General features: G+C 46.2%; 1 protein-coding gene across 2 annotated transcripts in view; it reads left to right on the top strand.

Annotated features, from left to right (window-relative positions):
• LOC147734776 (cystine/glutamate transporter-like) overlaps positions 1–26,595 on the top strand; it is a 157,690-nt gene that overhangs the window by 124,356 nt on the left and 6,739 nt on the right. Inside the window, exon 11 of one of the 2 annotated variants that reach the window (XR_015307540.1) lies at positions 18,545–18,683. Coding sequence is in view for 1 of the 2 variants with exons in the window: in XM_086953057.1 (XP_086809183.1) it covers positions 18,545–18,722 (178 nt within the window). In the remaining variant the exon portion in view is untranslated. Of the gene's footprint in view, positions 1–18,544; positions 18,723–26,595 lie in introns of those variants that run through there. The other variant, XM_086953057.1, reaches the window with a different exon arrangement.

Here is a 26,595-nt window from a genome sequence, read left to right as displayed (position 1 = left end):
AATTGTGTGGGGTATCTAGGGTGTGCCATGCGCTTAGTGTCCCCCCCGTAGGAGATGCGTCTCCTGTAGAAATATGATGTCGGGGGAGTGATGGAGAAGGTAGCGCCATACCTGGTTCCGTTTGTTGGGGGAGTTCAGCCCCTTGACATTGAGCGACAGGATCTTTAGGGGCCTGGGAGCAGTCACCGCCATAACACTAGGGGGGATGTTGCTGCCTTATCACCCAACACCCTCCACCCCGCATGGGTGGGAATAATCACCTCCCTCCACCACCACTGCTGCAGTTCCGTGTGTGCATCTGCAAGAGCCTCGGGGCCGCCACCCCGCCTGAGGGTAGAAGGGGGGACAGCATAGGGACAGCTCGGGAGAAAAGTAGGAGGAGTAGACAGAGTAGGAAAACAAAGAGAACGAAGAGAGTAAAGAACCACAGCGGGCCAACAGGGCCCTAGCACAATGTCCCATGTTCCGGACATCCTCTCCCCGAGGGTTTGGATGGTCTCAGGAATGTCACTTCCTATGGGACAGAACGGGGGGGGGGGTTCTGTTGAGGATATAGGTCCCAGTAGCCACGGAGCCCGTCTGCCCCGCTGCCCAGGACGGATTCGGGGGTAATTGAGTCTAATGCATCACAGAATTGGGGAAAGCAGAATAAATTCTACAGGAGTACCTGGGTCCAGCGACGGGGGCGAGTTCCTGTAGCAAAAGGCCGCAAGGACGTATCCTCGCGATCACCCCAAGGGGCACAACAGCATTCCATGGCGTCATCAGCCCGTCTGAGCCGCATCCATTGTTCGGTTGCCCCCCTGTAAAGATTCGGCAGGTTTAGGGCCAGGCATGTGCTTCCCCCGTATTGCCGGGGTGCATGAGTTCATGCAGGCTGCAGGAATGTAGGTGGCGCCATATCGCCCTTCAGTGAGCGTACGGTCGCGGAGGCTTCCATTACCGCATAGGTGTTTGTAATGGCGTTTCTCTCGGCAACCGTTGGTCATCTAAGTGTGGGGACTGGCCAATTGGGGGTCACGGAGTATGAGGTTTCGCGGGGTGCTCCTCGCGGTCGCTCTCAAGGGAGCGAATGTGGTTATGATGTCTTGCTTGGCCTGGGATGTGGAGAAGTCTTCCTTCGGGGTCGTCCGACGACGCCGGGTCACCGTGGTCCAGTCCGGTCGAGCCGGGGGTCTCTGCTGGCGCCTGGGGTGGGATGGGCTATGTTCGGGGGATTCCGAGAGTCCAATCAGTTGTGCCGCCTCATTGTAGGACGGAGTGTTCTGTGTTTGTCACCCCAGCAAAAGATCAAGGCGAAGGGGTGCCCCCACTGGTAGGGGATGTCGAGAGCCCGTAGTTTTTCTGTCACAGGGCGGAAGACTCTCCTTCTATGCAGCGTATTGGGTGCCAGATCTTGGTAGATTTGGATCTTGTGCCCTCCGAACTGTAGGTCCTGCCTGTCCCTTGCTGCTTTCAGTATAGCCTCCTTCTCCGTGAAGTAGTGTACTCGGGTGATTATATCCGGGAGAAGGCCCGTCTTGCCTCCCGCGCTGAAGACTCGATGTGTGCGGTCCAGAAGTGGTAGGTAGGCCCCTTCTCCGCCTCGCACCTCGTGCAGGAGCTAAGCCATGTAGGCCATGATGTCACTCCCTTCCTTCCCGAGTGGTACGCCGCGGATTCGGAGGTTGTTGCGGCGCCCCCTATTCCCAATGTCCTCCTGTTTGACCTGGAGCTCGATGTTTTGCTCCTCTAGGGCCGCCACCCTCTGCCACAACTGCTCGACATCTTCAGTGCGCCTGTCGACAATTTTTTCAAGTCCATCTACCCTGTCTCCCAGTTCTGTGACTTCTTTGCGCATTTCTTTGACGCAGGTATGCACCTCCGACCGCAAGGAGCCTATCTCAGATTTTAAGTCTGCCATGAAAGAGGACATGAAGGCCTGGGTCACCGGGGGAGAGTCAGTGACGGGCGGCGGCGTTTCTTCGTTCAGGGCCGACGCCCCTGCTTTGCCCCACATGGCAACCACCGACGTGCCCTTGGACGCCGTCGCCGGGTCCGCCTTGCCCCCCCCCTCTGCCTCGGGTCATCGTCCGTTCAGAGTGTAGCGTCCAGTCCTCTGGTGTGTGTCCCTCGTCGCGGGCACGGTTCCTCGATGGCGTTGCCGGGGTGTGGGGATAGTGCGGAGCGCCACCAGTCTTCCACTCCCCTCTCAAGCACTCCCCCATGTACAAACTCGCTCTGTCCGTAAGGCGGGGTGCAGGCCTGGGTCCTCTTGTCGCCACCAGCACGCCGCACAGGCCAGCCCCCCCCTCGAGCTCCGAGTGTCACTCCTCTCGTCCCTCGGGAAATGGCGTCGCCGTCCAGGAGTGGCGCTGGTCACCCCGGAGCCCCACAGTCAGCGCAGGGGTACTCACACGTCTGCCGCAGCTCTGTTCCCTCTCTCCAGTCCAGCCGGTCCAGCCCCGGGGATGCAGATGCCTATGGGCGCAGCAGCCGGAGGAGTCAAGGTGGCAAGCAGGGCCCAGTCCAGAAGGTCCAAGATCACACCACCAGGCAGGAGGGCTACGCTACAGTCAGTCCAGGTCCAGGCGAGCGCGACGGTGCACCGCCACCAGCCCCAGTGATGCTGCGCCAATCAGGAAGTATCGCAGTTCACAGTTCTCACTCCTCACAAGAGGGGTCTGCAGCACCCCATCATCCCGCACCATGCAGGCCGCCTCTCGAGACCCCAACCAAAGCAGTCCAGGACAGGCAAGGGGGTGGGCAGAGAAACAACAGGCCTCAAGGCGCTATGCAGTCCCCGCTCCAGAGGTCCGTAGGGCCCCCACGCTCCTCCGCCAGGCACAATGTCCAAAGCTAGCTCCAAAGGGGGGAGGGGCGCGAGGGAGCGGGCGGTATCCCGCCAACAGCACTGGGGGCGAGGGGGTGCCCACCGCACTCAGCCACACCCCCCGCAGCCCCCAACAAGTGCACCTCACCTCCGCCCCTGCGCCAGAATCCGAGGGCTCTTCTGTTCAGCAATGATGCCGCCGGCTGTGAAATGGCGGCTGCAGCTCCTCGCCGGGCTCGTCGCGCCCCCTCCGGCGATCCAGCACTCGAAGCCGCCTCTGTTTCAAGCGTCTCCTCTAGTCACCGGGAGAGCCTGTATCCAATGCACGGCCACTCCGCGGTCTCAGAGAGGGCCGGCACAAGGCTCGCCGCCCCCGCAGGCCCTGTCACCGCTCTCAGGGACAGCCCGCCGCAGAGTCCGGCGTCTGCCCCAGCCACAGGTCGCCGAATCCTCCTCTGGCCGGGGATCGCCGGTAGCCACTTCAAGGGGCAGCCCGGCAGCACCAGGGCAAAGTCAGCGCCCAGGCCGCTCCGCAGGGCCCACCAGGCTGTTACCAAGAGTCTCCCAGGGGAGGCCACCCAGGTCCGGGCGAAGGGGTGAAGGATCCCGCCTACGGCCGCCCGATCAAGATGGCAGGCGTGACCACCGGCCGGGGCCCCGCCGTCACACCGGCTCCTCGCAGTCCGCCTCCAGGGCCCCCGCCGTCTCTCACACCGTACCCCACACAGCCAGTGGGCTCTCCTATCTCCAGAGGTGCAAAGCAGCCCCCAGGTTCCTCTCAAGATAGCTAAAACAGGCAGCGGGGCACCGGAGCTCGTCGGAGTCACTGCTCACTCCATTGCCGCCGAAGCCACGCCCCCATGCAAATCTTTTTGAATGCCGCACAATGAAGATTATTTTATGGCCTGTAAAAATACTGGAGCCGTATGTAATGCCTCTAGACGGTGCTGCTGCCCATGTGTGTCTTGGACCCCCGCTTCTGTTCCTGAAATGAACGCAGCAAGTGGCATTTGCAAGAGTCACTTGCTGCGCAACTTGTGACCTTCTGCCAACAAGCAAATTACAGTTTTTTCGCGCCTCTGCTTTTAAAACACGAGCGACGCTAAAACGGTAATTTGCTTTTTCATGGTCTCTCACATGACGTCTCAGCACGCTACAGACTAGAGACTGCACGCTTCAGAAGGCATAGGTGCACGCGCTCCCTACAGGGAGCGATGCCCATGAAGCCAGATAAAGTCATGATATATCGATTGAATGATTAAAATGTGCAGTTATGTTTCCCCCATTGCACATTGAGTTTGCGTGTTCCACCTAGTGTGCATTCCTTATTCACGGGGAGAAACAGTGCACACCTGATTATAGCATCTCCAGAGTGCGGAGTTACATTTTCAACTCTACCCGTAGTGTAGGGAAGGACATGTAGATTTATGCACTGAAGCGTACAATGACTGAAATGCTAATATTGCTCCCATGGCTGATGTGGGCAGGGCTACATGACACAATATCAATCACCAAAACATCAACTCACCACAATATCGCCAAAAATATTGTTTACCAAAATATCCTCACCCTATATACAAACAAGAGATACAAAAATATTGATAACAAGAATATTCCTGTTAATAATATGTAAAATACCACAATATTGAATAGAAAAGTAAAGTATATCAAAATATTGTTAACGCATAAAATATACACTGTAAAAGTGAGCCAATTCTTTTTCAACTATTAATTACATTTAAAAATGCTAAAACAACCAAATGCAAACAAATAATTTTAAAATAACCAACTAAATACAAAAATAAAAGATTACAAATTTAAGTAATTAAACACACAATAATATAAAAATGATAAACTAACACATATACACATACAGTTAACAAAATATATAATATGAATACACTTTAAATAAATACCCTTACTACATACAAATATATGATATGATCCTCAATTAGCCTTTCTTAAAGGAGGAAAAATGTTTCTGCATATACCGCACTCAAACATTACACATTAAAAATGAAATATCAAAGAAAATATAATTCTTGCCAAAGTACATACAATAACTATTCATTTCTTGTACAATCCAGAATAAAATCACCACTTTGTAAAAATTACATTTAGTAATATTTGTTTGGTAAAAATACATATATACAGATAATATTCAGATGTAATATATTATGTAAATACATTATTAAACAAACTGCAATGAAAATCAATGTTGAAGTATATACTATATATAAACGTAAATATTAATACATTTTTCAGAAGTTACTTTGAAGAATTCAAAATTCAATATATGTATTTTAAAAACTCTTCTCCCCTTTCCCCTCTAAACCCCTCTCACTTCTAAAAAATACAAAAGTCCAAATAAAACATCTCTCACTCCTAAAAAATACAAAAGTCTAAATAAAATGTAATTAAAAACATTTTTAAAATGACTATGAAACATTGCACATGTAATTATACATCTCTATCCTAAAGGAACATAAACTGCAAAAGCAAACAATTTTACCTTAAAACAAACTCAAACATTACAAAAATTTCAAAAATATAACTCTACTTATTTTTAACAACAATATTTAAATTCAAACTAAATATGACATTCTTGTCTTGACAATATTTTCCACATCACAATATTGATGTGGCAATATGCTAGTATCATGATATTAAAAACTCAATATTTTGTCCAAACATCCATGTGGGCAATTTTAATATTTCCTGTCATAAAAGGAGTTATGCAAATCTTAACTTTCTCTCAGATACATCTGGAAACTTGTGAATCACATGAACAATGAGCTTGGCATGGCAAACCGCTTGATTTAATGATGTTTCTTCTACCCCTTGAACAATAATTTGACAATGACAATTTAGCACGGTCATCTTTAATGTCAGAGAGAACCATAGAATGAATTACCTCAATTGTAGGTGCTTCTATTACAACCTGTATATCTAGATAGTTAACACTATTGATAGACCAGTTAAAACCCCAGTGAGTTACAGGCTGCCTACTGCAAAAATGAGAGACTAAAAAGAGCTCTGCCCTATGTACATTCAAGAAAGATCCCCATAACTGTTGATACTTTGCAGTGTAGGATCTAAGAAAATGCATGGGTTGCAACATACTAGCGGAAAATAACTTAAGTAAAAGGTAATTTAATATCTTTCACAACAGTAATTGATTGTTATATCCTGATGACCTCAAAGAGCAACTGTTTGGTGTTAATTAGGACCACTAAAACATGAGTTACCCTGTATATGTAAATGTGGTTCTAATATCACATTTGAATTAACACCAAGATACATTTCTAGCAGTTTCCCAACACTGATTGCATTCTGAATATTGATTGTAGTTTTAAGGCCCTGATTATGATTGCCCCAGAGGGCTATGAGCAAACTATTGCATCAGAAGAAATCTGATATCCCATGATTATTCAGTAAGTATGATACATTGTAGAACAGACTGTCCTCTAACAATAACAACCACCTTCCAGATATGTCTTTATCTCTTACTACTAAGGGCCTTACATGCTTTCTGACAGGGTTTTCATGTCAGAAAGGCAGGCGGTTTTAGTTCCGACCGCCGCTTTACTATGCTAACTGAAACCAACCCGTCATTCAGACTGGATTTTGACGGGCTCGGTCGGCCAGTCCGGCACATAATCCCAATGGACGGCATTTCCGCAGTTGGGATAACAATGCTTGGTTTCCGACAGGCTTTCCATGCCGGGCTTTCTCACATGGAAAGCCTGTCAGCAAGCAAGTTTGTAGACCCCTAGCTGGGCACCCTTCTCCCTGCGGCCTCCGCATGGGGTCCTTGAGTTGCCTGTCACATGGTTAGGGATTAACAGAATCTCCTTTTTCTCTATGGTAGCTTGTGCTATGGGCGGTTTACGGACGCAGCACAACCTCCCATTAAGAAATGGGAGTATGAAACCGCACCATGTGTGGTTGCATTGTGATTGCAGTGTCAGGACGCGAGACCGGGGCGGTGTCGGTCAGAGGCAACTCTGGCTGACATCGTAATCGAGCCCTTAGTGTGTTACCTGAAGCTTAACTATGTTAGCATTTCTGTAAACAGCAATGAAAAAACATTTTTGTTCTATTGATATATGCAGGTGTTGGACCTCGCCCTTTTGGCAGGTTCACCCCGAAACTTTTTTGCTTTTTCCTAGCCTATTTCTGTACCTGGTGTTGGTGATTTTAGGCCTCTGCGCACTTTTTCACTGTGGGACAGTGTAAAGTGCGTGAGCTCTCTGTGTATGTGTGGTGAGTGGCCTGCCCTCCCATAAGAATGCATGGGGAATATGTGTGACCATGGTAGTTCCTGATGTGTGGGGAGTGCAGGGTCGAGTTTGGTATGTGCGAACTCGTAAGATTGAATGCTGCACGATGATGTGTGCGGCTTTAATGTGTCTATTGTGGAAGTGCCACTTCTAGAAGTTGGTGTGTCTGTGTAGTGAATGTGCTGGCTTATGATTCGCTGGAGCTGGCTGGTAATCCTGGCTCCAGGAGTCAGGATGGGTCTGCCCCGGTGGTGAATGGGAGCTATGCATGCTGATGGCTGGGGAGGAGTGCACCTGGGACCTGAATAGGGCTGTGCTTTCTCTCCACAATGCTGGCTCCGCCCCCTGTGGTGCGACTGATGACCCTAGCCTGGCCAGTGAATAGTGAGAGGGGTTGAGCATAGCAGAGTGCTCCAAAACCAGCTGCGTCTGGTTTTTCCCCCACCCTGCACCCTAGAGACAAAGGGATGTTTGTGTATAAAATGAGGCTGTGACCTCATGTTCAATGTTCTTGTTTGACAACTTGAATCTACCAGGGGCGTGCTACTGCTGGGGCCCAGGGGAAGGCTTGCCTCCCTGGGCCCTGCCCAGCCCCTGGATTCCTGGAGGACTTTCCTTTACTGGGAGCTGCTGTGCTCCATCTTGATGCTCTAGGACTTCTTTGGACCCTTCTTGCTGTAAGGGTCATCTCCGTCTCTGGGGCCTATGGTTCTAGCTGTGTCCCATGCGCCTCGTGGGCGCTTTATTTCCCATGTGTGGGCAGAACGCTGTTGTTTTCCCTCAGGTGAAGCGCTCCTGCCCTTGTGGTCGCCAGCGCAGGTGCCCACCCTGCATTCTGCCCCTTGATTCACTTATTTCATTAATTAAGGGTGCCACCCCTTTTTATAGGCACCTTAACGGGTGCCCACCCCGTTTTTACTTTTATTTTAAACCTAGAGGGTGCCTACCCCTCTCTGTGCCCCTGAGATCACTGCCGCGGCCCTCGCGCCGCAAACAGGAAGTCGGGCACCGTAGTGCCTGACGCGGGGCGGGACTTCCAGTTTTCGGAGGAAGTCCCGCCCGCCGCCACGCTCTAATTGGCCGGCGCAGCCGGAAGAGAGGCAACCAAGGTAGCTTGGCCGGTTCTGCAGGGCTCCCATGAGCGGAGGGAGCCCTGCGGCAGAGGAGGAATTGACCCCTCGGTGTCCCGGGTCCCAGGAGGGGGCCTGGGTGACGCCAGAGACGTGCTGCCGCCTGACCGAAGGAGCCCCGCCGGAGGAGAGCAGCCGGTAAATGAAGACTGGCTGGGGGGCTCCGGGCGTGTGTTGCAGCGTATGGATGAGTCACAGTGAGGGGTGCATCTAGGGCGGCCCCGGATGGCAGTGGGCCGCCCCAACGTTTCTGACTGAAATTCTCAGAGCCTCGGATGGCTCCAACAATTGGGCATTTCGTGCCCCTGGGGGCCGGAGTTACCTTTCTGAGCCTAGGTGGCTCCAACGACAGGGGGCATAATTGATGTAAAGCCCTGTGGGGCTTCCATGTTTAAAGGGCCGGAGGGGCCAATGTTGATCATGTGAGGAGCCAGTGTGCTCCCCGAGACCTGCCTATTCCAGAGCCGGTGCGCTTCAACAATGGGGACAGCGATTGGTTGACAGAGCACCATGAGGTGCCAGAGGAAGCACAGTGCTTTGTCCTGAGTGGCCCCAGATGGCAGTGGGCCGCTACACCGCGATATTTGTTTAAGGAGCCTAGGTGGCTCCCCCGCCATCATAAGTGTTTTCCGAGGCAGATGGCTACAGTAGGGAAATGTTACTTTAAAGAGCCCCCAGCTGGGCCCAGAGGGCACGGTTGTGCCAGGGCCCATTTCGTCCTGTCCCCCGCAGTTCTTTAGGGGACACCTGCATTTGTTCTAGAGCCTAGAGGGCTCCGGCATGTGGTGCAGTGTTGTTTGAGGGCCAGTGAGAGCCAATGCGTCAGTTTGGATTTGCTCATTTACAGCCTCCCAGCAAGTAGTGGGCACCTGCACCGTTTAGGCTTTTATTTCTTTTAGGGGGACCTGTTCTTTGTGAATCCAGGAGTGAGTCACACTCCCTTCGCCCCTACCTTGGCCCTTCACAGCTGTGCAGCACTTAGTGCCAGCTGCAGCGTTTAGGCCCTTGTGATTGTCATCAGCTGCCCAGCAAGTAGTGGGCAGCTGCAACGTTTAGGTTTGCGCACCCCTGACTGGCGCTGCAATGGCAGCGCGCCCTGACATTCTGGACACAGGGCATTTGAGCCCTTCTTGATGGCCAGTTGTGGAAGGGCACAAGGCCCTAATGTGATTTTTGCGCAATTTGATTACTTACTAGGTTTGTGATGATAATTGCCTAATGTGATTCATGTGCTTTAAATGTGGTGCTAAGAAATGTAATGCATCTAGTATGTTTTATGCACCCTGTGATGATACCTCTAGAGATGGTTTTACCTATGAAGGTTGGTGTTAGTGAGGTTTTACTTCACTGTGAGTTACACCCCTAAATGCGAGTTATTCTTAGGGGGTGGGGTCTAATGTGTTTAGACTAGTGAGGAGATTGCCTACTGTATTTATACTGGTTAGGCCTAATATGTTTGCTGCGTAATGTGCTTTGCCTTTATGCTTGTTATACTTCTAAATGTGCTCATGCTTAGAAGTTTACTTTGCCTAGTATGTTATACTAGTGAGTTTGTGTCCCTGCGTGATCTAGACCTATGGTTATTAGTATTGTGTAATGTGTACCTACCTTTACAAGTGGTTACTGGTGCTGTTCTACAATTGTCAGTTTGTGTTCCAGTTATTCTAAGTGCTAGTTGTACCAAGTGCTTATTCCTGACAGTGGCCCACGTGGCACTGTCCTATGTAAATAATACTGTGTGAATATTGCCCGTGCCAGTTGGCACAATGTATATTGTGTGATACTATCTGATGTGTTTTTGATAATACAATAGTTATTTTTATATAACCTTGTGTGGAGTTCCTTTTGTGGTGTGCCTAGGATGTTGTTGCTGTTGTGTGCGTGCGCAAATGCTTTACACATTGTCTCCGGGATAAGCCTGTCTGCTCGTGCCAAGCTACCAAGGGGGTGAGCAGGGGTTATCTTGGCGTGTGACTCCCTTGCCCTGACTATAATGGTGGTTTCTGCCTTGCTTTGGCGCAAGCCTTAGCCATCCAGAAATCCCACTTCTAACAGCAGGCCTTTAAGTGTCAAGTTACTTAAATTGGAGGCATGATGTGTCAGGACAAACAGAGTGCAAGCATAGAAAGTACAGCAGCAAAATCGTTTTTCCTATGCAAAAATTGTGTTCTATGCTACAGTTACACCCTATGTCATGTCAGGTAAAATTGCTAAAAAAAACAAAAAAACTAGGTACACAGTGACAGAATGGACATGCAGTAACAAGGGGCCTTAAGTATAAAGCTGTTTTGAAGTCACAAAAGCTCTGATTCAAAAAATTGGAGCCTTTGTGACCACAAAACAGTTGTAAAATATGTTCGAAATCAAAATTATAAGTCAGTTACTCGTTACCAAATCGCAAAATAGGTTTGTAACTGCATATTAAAGTGCACATTAAAAGGGGCATGTTTAGGACGTCCCTTCCAATTTGCAATTTCTTATGGTTTGTATCCATGATTTCTCACTGCAAATTTTGTTTGCGAATCATTGATCGGTTACTGACACTTCAAAGGAGGTGGAAACCCACTTGCAACCTGGAAAGGGTCATTTAAAGACACCTTTCCTTTTGTCAATGTTATAAAAACATTTTTTGAGCAGGCAGTGGTCCCTGGACCTGCCGGTTACTCATAAAAAAGATTTCAAAACTTTTCATTGAAAAGAGGCAGCATTAAAAATAAATGCTTTATTTAAAGGTGTTCAGATACATGGTGATCTGCTGACCTCAACAGGCCACCATTCCTGTGATGGTAGTGAATCATAATGGGTAGCAATTTACAACTCACCTTTTGCATATTGATTTCTGTATAAGTCGCTGCACAAATTGCAACCACTTTACCGAATGCATTGCATGAACACAAGGCCATAGTTTACTGAGCCATTATGCGAGCATGCATGCCATGACAGATGTCATAAAAGCCAATAAAGATGAGCCTCCACAAGCAACTCAACAATTATGACTATGAGGAGCGCACCTTACACCACATACCTTAGCAAATGTTACCATGTACAGGAAACAGTTTCACTTGTCTAATCCTCCCATGATAGATTACGTGGTGATTATCCTCATAAAGTCTCCATATACAACTCTGTGTTAACTACTATTGCACTACTCTACCAGCAGGACAGATTTTGGTGTAGCCGACCTGCTAAAAGCCCCTTCTGTCGCTTTGTATCGGTGTTAGTAAACAAGAAGGTTGTATCACCATACAAAGAAATCAGGGGAGAAACAGGGACGGGAGTGAAAGAGAGAAAGTCTGGACTGGAGCCTACTTTCTACGGTTAGGTCTAATTAAAAGTATGGTACAATACTGTCTGGAGATTACAATAGAAAGTAAATCTATTTAGCTGGAAGACAAAGGCTATACACTGATGTGGGGCCGATTATGATTTTGCCCCTAAAGCCTCTGACCTTTAAGTAGGAGATTTTCCAAAATCATCGGTTTCAATTCCGACCGGCTAGTTATGATACCGCCGGTCACAATTGAAACCGGACAGTCATTATGGCTGGCTTCCTACAGGCTCAAGGAACCGGTTGGCCAGTCGAAACCCGGACCGTAGTCCAACTTCCGCTGCAAGGTTTCCGGCAGGGTTTCCATGCCGGCCTTTGCGGCATGGACACCCTGTCGGAAAGCGTGTTTGGGGGCCACTAGCATGGCCCCCTTTCCCTTGTGACCTCAGTTGCCCCCTGTAAATCCTTGCACCTCGTGGCAGGCACTTTGAGGTGCCTGCTACCGGGTGCTGGGATTAAAGCAATCTCCCATTTCTCTATGGGAGTTTGTGATACAACCGGTTTACGGCCATAACAAAAGCTCCCATAAAGAAATGGGCGAACACGACCGCACCATGTGCGGTCACATTAAAATTAGATGGACGGGACTGTTGACCGCCATGGTGTCGGTCAGAGGAAACTCCAACCGAAATCGTAATAGGCCCCTAACCATAATATACCAGCTAGTTGTTAAGCAAGAAAAACAACTAGAACAAGGTTTACTGGTTTCAGCAATATATGGTGCAGAGACAAGCTGACCTTGAATCTGGTCCAGACCCCTGGATGCTGCAGAACCCACACAGGTAAAATGTTATGAGAAACATGACAAGAGATAGCACAACCAACAATACAAGGAGGGGATAGCGGTGAGGGAATTGAGTGAACTGTAAAGGGAAAAATAGCAAACAGTGAAGGGATGCTAAAAAAGGATCAAACTAAGGGGCCCATTAGGATGTCGGGGGCAATCTGCCCGACATCCGCGTTCGAATTACCCCCGCCATATTAGTATGGCGGGGGGATCCTCGGCAGATTGAAAGACCGTCTGCCGCTTTTCCGCCCCAAAGGATTAATATGGTGGCGGTGTCTATTAGACACCGCCAGCCATATTACAATGGGCTTAGGGAGATGCCTTTCCGTGCCGCCACGGAAAGGCATGCGGTCTTCACTCTGGGGGCCCCCTGCGGGCCCCCAGAGTGAAGGAGAGGTGGGGGGCGCACACGGGGGGTACCTGTGGTACCCCCCTGCATTCGCATAAACAAAGCTGCAGGCACCGCGCGGTGCCTGTCACTTTGTTTATGCAAATGTAAAAGTGCATTTTTAGCATTGTGGCGGGCCACAAGGATAAAAATACAGGATGCGCCCGCCACAGTGCGGACACATCCTAATACCCCCCGAAGGACCCCCGCCCTTATGGCGGGCAGTCCCGATTACCGATGGGATGGTGGGAGGACTAAGTCCACCCGCCATTCTAATGGTGGCCCTGGTGAAAATCAGAAAGCCATACCATGAAAAACATTGGTAGGCATAGGACTGAGTTCCTGCTAGGACTGTCTAGTGTTCCTGTCTCAGCCTCTATAGACCCGTACTTCAGCACCTCCAGCTCCCATAAGTCTGTCATCTGGCCTGACACAGGTCCAAACAACAAATGCAACCACGTGCCAAGCAATCTGCCCACTATTGCCATGCATCCACCAAGATCAGGCAGCCATGTGAATCCGTTCTAGTGGTCATGTCAAATAAAATAATACATATGTGGCCAATAAGAAAAATGTTACATCCTGTGTAAGAGGAATACAAGCCTCGAAGCCGGGCACATACAATACAGGCTTTAAGGCTTCCACTAAGAGACCAGCTGCTAGGGTTTCTACAGCCCGTATGTCTAATGCTGTATCCAGCGCTTCTTCCTCCTTTCAGCATTTTATGTTCCAAGGAATTTCACTGCACCTCAGCAGTGCACAAATGGATTCGAAGTGTGTAACCTTATAGCAAGGAAGCAGCCAGAAAATGTAAATACCAAATCTCTGGCGGCACTATAAAGAGAAGCAAGTGAGCCCAAACCTCCCTCAAACAGTTCTCTTGTCTCTTCCATCCAAGCAACTGTCTATTCATCCTATCATCCTTCCATCCAGCTGCTGGTCCATTCATTCTTTCATCCATCAGTCAATAATTCCCTATTCTTTTCATTCATACACTCTGTCATCTATCCACTCTGCAATCCATCCACCCACTCTGCCATGCGTCCTTCCATTGAAGCAATCTCCTATTCATTCATCCATACACTCTGCCATCCATCCATCACCCATCTATCCATTCACGATGTCATGCATCCATCCATCGTCTCTGCCATCCACCCATCTGCTCTGCCATCCATCCATCCACTCTGCCATCCCTCCATCCCCACCCTGTCATCCATCCCTCCATCTTTTCAGCTATCCACCAACGCTACACTCAACCACATCCATCCACCCATCCATTTGTCCATCCACTCTACCATCCATTCACTTGTCTTTGTGCCAACTCACCCATCCATTCCTTTACTCCGCTATCCTTTCAGCTGTCCATCCACCTATCTATTTACCCACTCATCCATCTATCCCTTTACTCTGCCATGCTTTCACCTGCCCATCCACCGATTGATTCACTCATCCTTTTACCCTCTAATCTATCTACTGTTTAGTCATCCACCTCCATGAATCTGAGCCTAATAACGGTGCACCCTTGGTCCAGAGACACTCAAGAACAGAACCTCCCTTTGGGTTCTGCCGGTCCGGTCCCTAGTCCCCACTTGTAGCCTTTCTCTTGTTGCAGGTTTCCCATTGACTTCAGCCACAGCGTTCAAGGCTACTCTTATGACCAGCACCTCTGCACCCGGACACACCAGGCAGGTAAACCAAAACTGTTGGTGGGTCTCAGGACCTTGGCCCCTACCTACCTTAAGTCCAGAAGAACAACCCTGGAACTCCATTGCAAGTACTCCTATGAAGTGCATGTTTCTCCTATTGGATAACATTACCACATTTAAGGCTCATATCTGAAAGCTGTGTTTCTGAAAATCGCTAACTTGAAAAGTACTAAGCTAATCTCGAAAATCTTAGTGTCTACATTAATATAAACATATATGTTATTTTTCTAGATTGGTGTCAGATTTCCTTATTGAGTGTGTGTCTTATTTATTGGCTTGGCGTGTGCAACAAATGCTTAACACTCCCCTCTGATATACCCGAGGCTGCTCGCCACACTACCACAAATAGAGCACCTTGGGATTTGGTAAATAATGCCCCTGTACACTAGTAAGGGATACCTGGACTCTCTACACAGAGCACCTAATTTTGGTACTGTTGGAAAACGAGGCAGCATCTGTGAGGCCTGCACAAATAACATGACTACATTTGTCCTTCACTGAGAACCAAACACCCAATTGTAGCGCCTGACTCTCAGAGGGTAGTGTTGCAGAGCAGTCTGAAGCTTACTCAAGGGAGATGGTGTGGGCTAGAAATCGCCATTTGCAGGTAAGCAGAAATAAAACTCAATAATTGATTGTCCAGTCTATAATTTGCTTTATAAAATTAAGAGTACATTTATTAAACACACACACTACTCAATATTATGCACCAATTTACAAATATACATAAGCTGTTGGAATTACTTTGTGACATTGCATAACATCTCCACCCCTCCCGTAGGGGGGTGGGTCTAGTACCACCACTCCCATGTATGCACATCATCTTGCCCCCAATGCAGTTAGTTGAACATCACCTGGAGCGCAGTCCCTGCGCACTGGCAGCAGCCCAGTGGCGACCCACCCCATTATCTCAACAAGCATTTAAAACAGGTAACCCTGCCTTGGTGACACATACCCTGACTGAGCATTTCCTACTGACTAATAGGTATACACCTCTATATCTTAAGGGCTGGCAGTCTGGGTTCTTCACCTAAGCGAAGCAGCAAGAATATATGTTAAAGCATCACTTTAGAATTATAGTACTCATCATATTTGTGAATCATTAAAATGCATTGCAATTACAGCCCCTAAAGGCATCACAGATTAAATCACAGGATTACGCATATACAGACAGATCCCCAAGCAGGAATTTCTGGCAACATAACCCCACTTTGCTTATGACATCACCTTACACTGGTACTTCACATTACACATGTGACTTTCAGTCCCTTTAAAAGAAATAACATTAGTAATTTCTCAAAGGGTGCAGTTACCCTTCTTCACCTCCAGGCGATGCCCTTCTCCAGACAGCCCAAACTCAGTCCTTCACTCCTTTAGGCAATCTCTGAGGCACCCCCAGCTGTAGAACAAAAGTGTGAACCATGGGAAATCTGACATAGCCTGGATGAGCCCATGAGGGGTTATTCTTGTCAGTCCCCCAGAGACTGAGGGTGTGACTTTTCATCTTCATGCTGGAGGAGACTGCGTTGCTCCTGCAGCTCCCCCGGCACCTCTGCACTCACTGGGTGGTGACCGCGTTCGCCTGGGGCCACTACAATCAGAGAAAAGGGCTGATTTCCCCTGCAGGCCGGTCCAGGCCTGCATGGCATTATGGGGGCGCTTCTCCGTTTTCATGAATTTTGTAGCAGCGGCTCCCTCGCTGCGTATGGGAGAGCCGCAATTGCACCACCATGGCTTCGCCACCTCCTCAGGCATTGTTGGGGGGCCTGGTCCCACCCTGGACCCCCAGGTAAGTCCTGCAGCCCAGGAAGCCCACCCCCGGCTGCTCTTGTCTGTGCTCAGGGCCAGGTCCCATCCGGGCCCCTGGCGCCTCCTCTTCGGTTCTGTGGGTCTCAGCCCCATCCGGGACCTACACATGCCTCCACGTTGGAGGGCAGCCTGGGGAGCCCACCCGCGGCTGCCCCCGCCAGCTCCCTGCTCGGCCAGCACCCTCGCGTGCTGCCGCGGGAGCCAGCACTTCTGGGCGGACACTGAGACTGCTGCCAGCCCAGTGAGGCTACAGGGGAGTGAGATGGCACTCCCCTCTCCTCCGTCCTGCTCTCAGGGCCCAGAGCTGGCGTCCCAGGCCCCACACTCTCTCTTTATGGGGAGCGCAATGACACTCCCCAGTTTTGACGGGGCCCGAGTTGGGATCCCAGGCCCCTGCACTTTTCCGAAAAGAAGGGCGCAATGGTGCTCCTCTGCTCCAGTTCTTCTTGGGGGCCAGAGTGGGCTCCTGGCACCCCACTTTACCAGCTTCATGGGGAGCGCGATGACGCTCCCCGGCTTTGATTTTTTGTGGGACAGCCCCCAGGACCTGACCCTTCATCGTTGGTCTTCTTGGAGGTCAAGGTTGCCTACCTTCTGGGGGGCATATCTCGGCCCCCAGGTTGCCGATTTGCATCATTGTTGCCTCCTCTTGCTCCTGGTGGTGCTCCACAGCCACTGGGAGCCCTCTCTCTGGTCCTCCTGGTCACACGGAGGGGGGTTCAGCAGGGAGCTGTCTTCCCTGGCTCCCTGCGCACCCTTTCGCCTGGCTACCCTCCTGGGCCTCTCTTCTTCGTGTGCATAGGCCCCTGCTTCTGCGCACTGGTCCTAGACTCTTCTCCTGGTGCTGTTCAGGATTCTGGAGCAGTCAGTGGGTTCCTCCTTCTAACTGCCAATTGCGCCAGGCTCCAGCACCCTCTGCCTCAGCAGAATACACCCCTGAGAGAGCATTTCTTCCTGTGCAGGCACTTTTTAAAAGTTGAGTTGGGGGCTGGCAGGATGTCTCTGTGTTTCCTATCAAACAGCGACACATCACTTCCACGCCCCTGCTCCCTCCTTCCTGCCCAGCCTCAGGGTTTGTTCAAAATGGTGTCGTCCAGGGTCTCTTGCCACATGGTCTCTGAAAAAGCCCCTCCACCCCCTCACTGCCTTCCCTCCTTGGTGCAGCCTGGTGCCTGGCACCCAGTGATAGCTGCTGAGGGATGAGCCTGTAGCCCCACCCATCTTCACTTCGTGGAGAGGAGGCCTTCGCTTGTGGAAGGAAGGTTATCAATCCATCATGCTGAGGTCAGCCCTCAGCCAGGCCCTGGTTATGACTGACTCGGAAAAATGTGTCATTTCTGGGTGACCCAAAAGCAGTACAAATATGACGTTGGACTGCAGAATACTCTTTCTCACATCCCTTACAGTGGACATTAGTGCGTGTCTGATATCTGTAGGCCTTATGAAAGTTACTCTAGCCCTTGGATCCACACCCTCATAGGGGAACAATGAAGTGAAAAACAGTAAAACATACTGTCTTTCCCTGGCATGTACCTTCCCAGTGTATAAAGCCTATTCCATGTCACTACCCAATTCTGCATAAGTCCTGCCACACCATTCACTTAGTAGCTGCTCCGGGACTGCGCACGCTAGGAATCTCTCCTGCACAGCCCTTACATGTGTGGACATGCATGTACACCTTTGTCTGCATGTAACCAGCCCGGTGTCCCTTACTCCACCTGCTACGCAGTGGCCTGGTCAAGCCAGGGGGACACCAGTATAATCCCCGTGCAATCTCTTTCATTATGAGTTTACTGTGGGTGAATCCCAACTTAGGAGGCTCCCCCACAGTAAAAGCTCAACAATTGGGTGCTCAAAAAGTGAAAAATGTGGGCTGCACATAGTGTCAAAAGCACCGTCTAACAGGTAAACTATATAAAGAGCCAGCTTTCTACACTCACTGAATATGGTTTACTGATGAAGTATATTGAATAGCAATTTTTTCATTGATCTTTGCCAAGCACAATGCATGTGCTTGTATACTTCAGATCTTGTTTCATTTCTCTGAGATTGTCCATTGCTTGGAATAGGGATTGCGTTATGTTTAAATGATTGTTTGGTAGTTATGTGGCTTTGATTTAATGGTATGAGAATGTGGGAGTGGTAGAAGTTAACTATGCATGTGTATATTGGTTTGTAATAAGTGCTATAAAGCAGGTTGTGAGTTTGCTTGAATTAATCCAAAATGTCCATACTTAGCTTGAGAATAATAAACCTGGGGTCTATCTTTTAACATCTCTTCATTTTTATTCTGCTTTGCAGGTCCCCCTCTTCATCCCACTGGTCTTCACTGTGATGTGCCTTTTCATAGTAGGAATGTCCCTGTACTCAGACCCTATTAACACTGGCATAGGGTGTGCCATTACCCTGACTGGTCTACCTGTGTACTACCTGACAATCTACAAACCCAGAGTTCCAGGGAGATGCATGACAGTGTTCAGTAAGTGAGGGCACACCCCTTCATTCTATCAACTTTATCTTTCATCACCAACTTGCAGAAATAACCTGGAATGGGTGCAGTCTCAACTTTCTAAGCCAGGTAACTCAACTGCGCTAACTGTGATAGCAATGGCCACAGCACCATGTCCATCAGAACACTTAGGATAGGGTCTTTGGGAACTCAGCCATTTATTGTTCCATAAAAGTGAATTGAAAATGTCAAAAATGTTCTTTGTTAGATAGACACTGTACCTCTTGGTCTCTTCCTCATAGCAATCTTTACAGTGACGAGGAATGTTGTACCTACAGGCTGGCACATTTTTCCCCATGTTTAAATTCAGGTCTTTCTGTTTATTAGGCCTGGGAGAGGTGTCACCTCCTTTCCCGGTCTCACTGAGCAGGAAAGAAGGAGTGCTGATGTAGTTGCTGACAGGGACAGAAGGACCCGAGGTGATGTGGCATGGCAATTTGCATTTGTGGTGTTGTCAGAGACACACTGCTTTTGGGAGAGAGGTGATAGTACTTCCAGTGACATATGTCATGTTAAAGTCTAAGATTACTAAGTCAAAAAAATAGCCTTGGATGAGGATACATGGAAGAGAGTAGGATACTACAGAGCCTAGCAGGGTATTATCACTATTCTCCCTCTTCCTTAAGAGCTGGAAAAATTGAAAGGACATGATCTACATGTAATTCAAGTTTAACCATTTCTAGGATGTTATCAAGGGAATGAAGGATACTGGAAAACCCTGTTGTGCCATAATGCACGTCTCATCTAAACACTGATGAGGGTGTGGACAATTACCTGCCTTAGTGGTTGCAAATGGATTCTGCACTGTGAAACCTGACTAAATTCAGTGTGGCAGCCGAACACTCAACTTCTGATGCAGTTGGAAAAATAGCTTCTCTGGGTCCCTGTTGGCCATTCAAGGCAATACCTGTGGTATTTACATATCTCAAGGCTGAAAAACCTCTTGCCATATTCTGCCATGGAATTAGATTTTTTCCATCGTATGCGTTAGCAATTCATTGGGGGGAAATGTGCCATGAACAGAAGGCACTGTATCACAGCAGTTCACGGAATGCTGAGAGATTACAAACCTGCAATCTTAAATCAGTAATTTTGTAATTTTATTACAGAGCTATTCCAATTGCTACCTTCAGCCAGTAGCAGAGGTCTCAATACAGCACCTTATTTGGATTTGTTCAAAGGATGGACAAAACACTAAAACAACAACAATCTGATTGGCCGCCTTTGAACCAACCAGAATAGGAACCTGTGTTAAGACCTTTCCCTTCACAATTGCTTTGGGAACCCACAAGTTGTGCGGTCCAGGAACTGGAAAGCACCATGAACATAGGCTGTTTTCTGTACATAGGCACACAATCCACCCTTATTTTAAACCTTCCCAAGGGCTTATTTTTGCAAATATTGAAACCCCCATTTAATCTTCATGTGAGGCATATTTCACCAATTTCACTTTTCAGCAAAACTTTTCATCTATCTTTAGTTCTGAGTTATTGACAATTAGAGTAACAAATAAAGATACTCTCCTGAATTTCTTTTGATGGGGAGTAAATCGTGGCTACTACAAGACCTGTCAGTACAACTGACATATGGATGCAGCACAGAAGAATCTGCTCTTAATAATAAAATGATGGTATTTGGGACACATTTCAAAGAGGTGTTAATAAGGCTTTTTAATTTCAGAAAATGTTTTTGTAAACCTCAACATTGGGCCGTAGCTCATCAAAGCAGGAAAGAAGAGAGGGAAGCTGTTGGTCGGAAAGGAGTCTGATCAACTTGATCTGGGGATCTAATTGATCAGAAGCAATTGCCCTCACACACCTAGAAGGGTACCATGCTTCATCATCTTGCATCTCCTTGTTGGGCCTGCACTGCAATGTCCAACAAACCCCTTGGGGGCTCTTTGCCAGAGATATTTAAAGTAAGATGCCATAATAAAGAGTGCTATTGAGGGTGTAGTGGGTGTAAGGTGATGAACTTGGTGATAAAAAATATCTAAGGGTTACCAAATGAGGTTTAATATATTGGTACCCTTGACATGAGTAAAATCAATAATTTTCAACGCAGTAGGTCTTGTATTAGCAAGCGTTTAACCAATTGGCGTTTTAAATGACATTGCCTTTTACCGGTCACAACAAGTCTTTCTCCACCTCATCTCTGCTGAGAAGCCCCTGCTCTGCGGTGTTCCCCAGGGTTCCTCACAGAGCCCTCTTCCTTTCAACACCTACCTCTCACCTCTGGTGGCTCTGGTAGGCCACACCTAGTAGGCGGACGACACCCAACTGGAGTTCTCCTTCGAGGACTAGTTAGACAATGCTTTCACTAAAATCAGAAGCTGCCTGATTAACAGCTTGGCTTGGATGACACTGAATTGTCTCAAACTTAACTCGGATAAAACCGAGTTCCTCTTTTTTAATAAGAAGTCCCCTCTTCCCCCTGCGTTATGGTGACCTCAGGAGATGAATTCCGCCCCCCCTCACTGGGGTTCAGATTCGACAATGGATCACTGACAGAATATCGACAGTCAAAATATCGACTTGCCAAAATATCGAGGTTAAAATATCGAATGCCAGAATATCGACTTCCTATCTACAAACAGGTAAGTACAAAAATATTGACTCAAAATATCGATAGGAAAAAATATAGACAGTCAAAATATCAAATTTTTTAAATATCTTAAAAGTAATTTAAAACTAATATAATAATAAACATAATTAATTTAAACATACATAAAATACTTAAATAAACCTAAAATTAATAAATAATTAATGTAACTTAAAAAAAATTATAATTTTAAAACATATATATATATACATATTATTAGCAAAATATATACAATATTTTTTCCGTAGGATAGCGAGAGGGCTAAATTTACTATTCCCACTCCAGAGAGTGCAACAGTAAGGAAAGAGTTGGATAGCGTAGGGGTAAAAATTACTATTCCCACTCCAGTGAGTGCACAGTAGGGAAAGCGTTGGATAGCGTGGGGTAAAAATTACTATTCCAACTCCAGAGAATGCAACAGTAGGGCAAGCGTTGGATAGTGAGAGGGTAAAAATGACTATTAGCACTCCAGAGAGAGCAACAGTAGGGAAAGCGTTGGATAGTGTAGGGGTAAAAATAACTATTCCCACTCCAGAGAGTGCAACAGTACGGAAAGTGTTGGATAGCATAGGGGTAAAAATTACTATTCCCACTCCAGTGAGTGCAACAGTAGAGAAAGCGTTGGATAGCGTAGGGATAAAAATTACTATTCCCACTCCAGTGAGTGCAACAGTAGGGAAAGCGTTGGATAGCGTAGGGGTAAAAATTACTATTCCAACTCCAAAGACTTCATCAGTAGGGAAAGCGTTGGATAGCTTAGGGGTAAAAATGACTATTCCTACTCCAGTGAGTGCAACAGTAGGGAAAGCGTTGGATAGCGAAGGGATAAAAATTACTATTCCTACTCCAGAGAGTGCAACAGTAGCGAAAGCGTTGGATAGCGTAGAGATAAAAAATACTATTCCCACTCCAGTGAGTGCAACAGTAGGGAAAGCGTTGGATAGCGTAGGGGTAAAAATTACTATTCCAACTCCAGAGACTGCAACAGTAGGAAAGCATTGGATAGCGTAGGGGTAAAAATTAATATTCCTACTCCAGAGAGTGCAACAGTAGGGAAAGCGTTGGATAGCGTAGGTTTAAAAATTACTATTCCCACTCCAGTCAGTGAGTGCAATAGTAGGGAAAGTAATATTTCATATATAAATATAAATAACATAAATATTAATACCAATTACAAAATAATTTTAAAAATTACAATTTTATAAAATATATTAATTAATCAATTAAATTAAATTTAAAAATTACCTGCTAATACAAATTTTTTACCAATTACCAATAAATTAATTTACAATATAAAAATATTTAAAAATTAGACACAAAAAAATATTTCAAAAATGTAATTACTTACAATTAAATTACTTCCCAAGCTATTCCCCTATAAACACACAACCCACTACAGAAAATAATGTAATAAAAGTAACATATTTATCAATTAATCAATTAAAATAAATTACAAATTATATTTAAATCATTTACCAATTAATAACTAATTAACAGTTAATTCTAAATAAATAACATTAAATAAAACAAAATATTTAATTAATTATAATTAAATTATTTCCTGCCCTATTCCCCTATAAACCCACAACCCGCTACAGAAAATAAATTACTAACATTAAAATATTTATCAATTATTCAATTTAAATTAATTACCAATTACATTTTAATTATTTACTAAGTAATAATTAATTCACAATTATTTCCAAAAAATACCAATAAATAAAATAACTTATATAAATAATTATAATTAAATTACTTCCCACCCTATTCTTCTATAAACCCACAACCCGCAACAGAAAATAAATTACTAAAATTAACATGTTTATCAATTAATCAATTAAAATTAATTACCAATTAAGTTTTAAATAATTACCAATTAATAATTAATTGCCAATTAATTTTAAATAAATACCAATAAATAAAATAAGATATTTAATTAATTATAATTAAATTACTTCCCACCCTATTCCCCTATAAACCCACAACCCGCTACAGAAAATAAATACTAAAATTAACATATTTATCAATTAATCATTTAAAATTAATTGCCAATTATATTTTAATTAATTACCAATTAAATACTTCATTAACAATTAATTCTAAATAAATACCAATAATTAAAATACCTTATTTAACAATTATAATTAAATTACTTCCCACCCTATTCCCCTATAAACCCACAACCCGCTACAGAGTTATATTACACAAAAATTAATATTAACTTACCTTAAATTCGATATTTTTGTTGTCTATATTCTGTCTAGTCGATAATATGTCCATTCTATTCGATATTAAAATTTTCTAGTCGATATTTTGGTAATCTATATTCTGTCTAGTCGATATTATGTCTATTCTATATTTTTTACTCGATATGTCTAGTTGATAATAAAAACTCGATATTTTGACTCTATACCGAATTATCCTGCAGAGCCCAAATCAGGCAAGTCTCATCCTCTTGCTTTGGGAAGCTACACTTTATGCATAAATTTCTCCACTTTCTTCCACTGGAATGTCGTAGAACTGTAGTCCATGCACTTATTACATCTCACCTGGACTACGCCAACAGTCTCTACTTGGGTCTCCCCGCCTACTTGACTACTTGACACACAAACTACAAATGGTCTAGAACGCTGCGTCCAGAATTATCTGCAAAATACACTTCCGTCACTCGATCTCCCCCCACCTGAAGAACCTGCACTGGTTACCAGTGATCAGGAGCATTGAATTTAAGGGCCTGACTCTGGTGCACAGAGCAACCCAGGGACTGGGCCTGGTTTATCTGAGAAACCGACTCCAACATTTCCAGCACGCCTGGACCCTGAGATCCAACCATCTGTTTCTCCTGGTCTCTCCCCGCTTACGCAAGGCAAGGACAGGTGGCAGAGCCTTCGCGGTCAGGACCACTAAACTCTGGAACGCCCTGCCACTCTCCATCCACTTTCCGTTGTGCCCTTAAAACATGGCTTTTGAACCGCATCTAGCTCCTTCCCTTCCCTTCTATTCAGTCAACTGCCTCAGCGTCAGGACACCTCCATTGGGGGTAGCTGTGCGCTCTATAAATTTTAAAAGAAACTCATATCTAAAAGGCATTTTTATTTTTAATGCCAAGAGCTCAAAGTCTCGCAAATACTAGACCGCTTTCATAGTGTCTGCACCCCTTTTTTTAGATGCTGCTCGCATATTCAGGTTACAGTGAGCAGTGTCTAAACAAAAGGGCGTGGCCAACATTAAAGTGAAATCGTGTATGGCACTTACACCCAAAGTGAGAAAAAAATTATTTCAAAAGGTTCTGTAGCCCGGCCGCTAAAGTGAAAGCAGGTAGCGCTGGTAATTAAATAATTAAATAAGAGCGGCTGTTACAGTGAAAGCAGACTGCACTATATATTAAATAAGCGTGGCCGCTGTAGTTAAAGTGGGCCTCGCTGTAAATGGAATAAATACTTAACTATTCAAATAAAAGCGGGTGGGTGCTGCCATGTCCTGGGTGGAATAGGGAAAGAGCATTAAGGAAAAATAGTGCTCACCGACTTATAAAGCAGACCATGTAACAACATCAGTAAACGGTCCAGTCGTTATTGGAGGTAACAAATGCAGACAAGGCGGTACCAAGGAGGGACTCACAAGCCTATTCACAAATGAAAAGCAACCATTTAGCAAGGACAGTGACAGGAGCCATTTAAAAAGATGGGTGGGCAAAGCTTGTATGCCATACCTCAATACAGCGTGCCGCAGAGCAGTGCATGATGTGCCCAGACTCGACCTAACAAATGATGGGTGTCCTGGGAACTATGAAACTTGACAGCAATAATGTGAATTAAGGTCAACATGTTTCTTGCCTTACGTGGTCCAACTAGATCTTAGGCAGTTTGTCAGGACCAGGATGCAAAACTTAACCTACACCTGATTAAGATGGATGTTACTACAGGTGCCCAATCAAAATATCTGTATTGTGTCAACCATATCTACTTCAGTACAGAACACGGATAAACCAAACTCTTAGAGAAAATGCAGCTTATAAATTGTATCACCACTGGGGAAGTTGGGGTAATACCTCCCTCATTACATCAAATACTATTATTCTATCACCCCCTTGTCTTGTAAAGCGCTCTGATATCTGTAAAGATCTTGTTCACGCTATATAAAACTTTTCAAATAAATAAATAAAATAAATGCATTAGGCAATAGTAAAAACGTGGAACTCGTCCATCAATATATTCTCAGTTGCAGGTAATAGGGATCATATCCTATTAGAGTTAAGCATTTGCACCTCAGGATTGGACAGACTACCGCGCTATGTGGTGGAAAAAAAACTGGTAGAAAAGTGCATCTCAGTTAGCCAATAAGTAGTTAGAAAGTCAATATTAATACCATAAAAGCCATTTGCCTAGGTACTCACAGAGTCCACGTTGAAATGTGCCAGTGACCTACCTGCCTCTGAAGGACTTGAGGTAATGAGTCAGCCAGGAAGTGGTTTATAAAGCCTGTGTGTTTAATGAGAAATGCAAGTCAGCTGAGTAAAGCGGGATGGAAGTGGCTCTAGACTGCCATGTTAGGATGAATGCTGAGATGGCAGTAGGTGTGTTGTGAACCAAAGAAACACTCCTGTTGGGACATCAGTAGAGTGCTCTCAAAGAGGAGTCCAAAGTTTAATGAAGGCCATATAAATACGTCATTGTGAATGTCAAGGAAGGTCCTATCAGATGCTAGTCGTTCACTTCATGTATGTTATGCCTACTGGTACACGTCCCCCATCAGGGTCAACCCACATAGGAAGTTGTTGACATGGGATGCAGTGTGTCAAAAGCCTCACTAGTTAGAACGGTATTTATAATAAATACGAAATGATATGTGCACATATAAACACACAGGCAGGTGGCCAGTAGTTACATCACAAGACACAAAACCAAACCCATGCAGGGAACTAGGTCCATCAATTCTGAAATGCATTTAAAAGGGATCATTCCCTATTATTAGAGAACACCGTTGCTTGATGAGCAGACACATCAATGTATGGCTTGCTATGAGAAGTATTTAGCAATATGACCACGCATAGTGGGGTGGAGTTTACTGCTAGGTGAAACATGGAGGTGAACTCCTATTCTGGTAAGCCTAACTGGTTCAGCAGAAGTTTATTACAGGGAGCAAAGAGGACCGGAAAAGTAAAAAAAATCATTTAGGTCAGTGACGTGCCTGGCTGGATGGAAGTGCCCAGTACTGCTCCCTCTGGAACAGGGTTTGTTTG

The sequence above is a fragment of the Lissotriton vulgaris genome, chromosome 1_2, assembly GCF_964263255.1.
Source record: "Lissotriton vulgaris chromosome 1_2, aLisVul1.2, whole genome shotgun sequence".
In the NCBI taxonomy this organism is placed as follows: domain Eukaryota; kingdom Metazoa; phylum Chordata; class Amphibia; order Caudata; family Salamandridae; genus Lissotriton; species Lissotriton vulgaris.
Note: the sequence above shows the minus strand (reverse complement) of the source record. Positions and strands in the feature narration are given on the sequence as shown.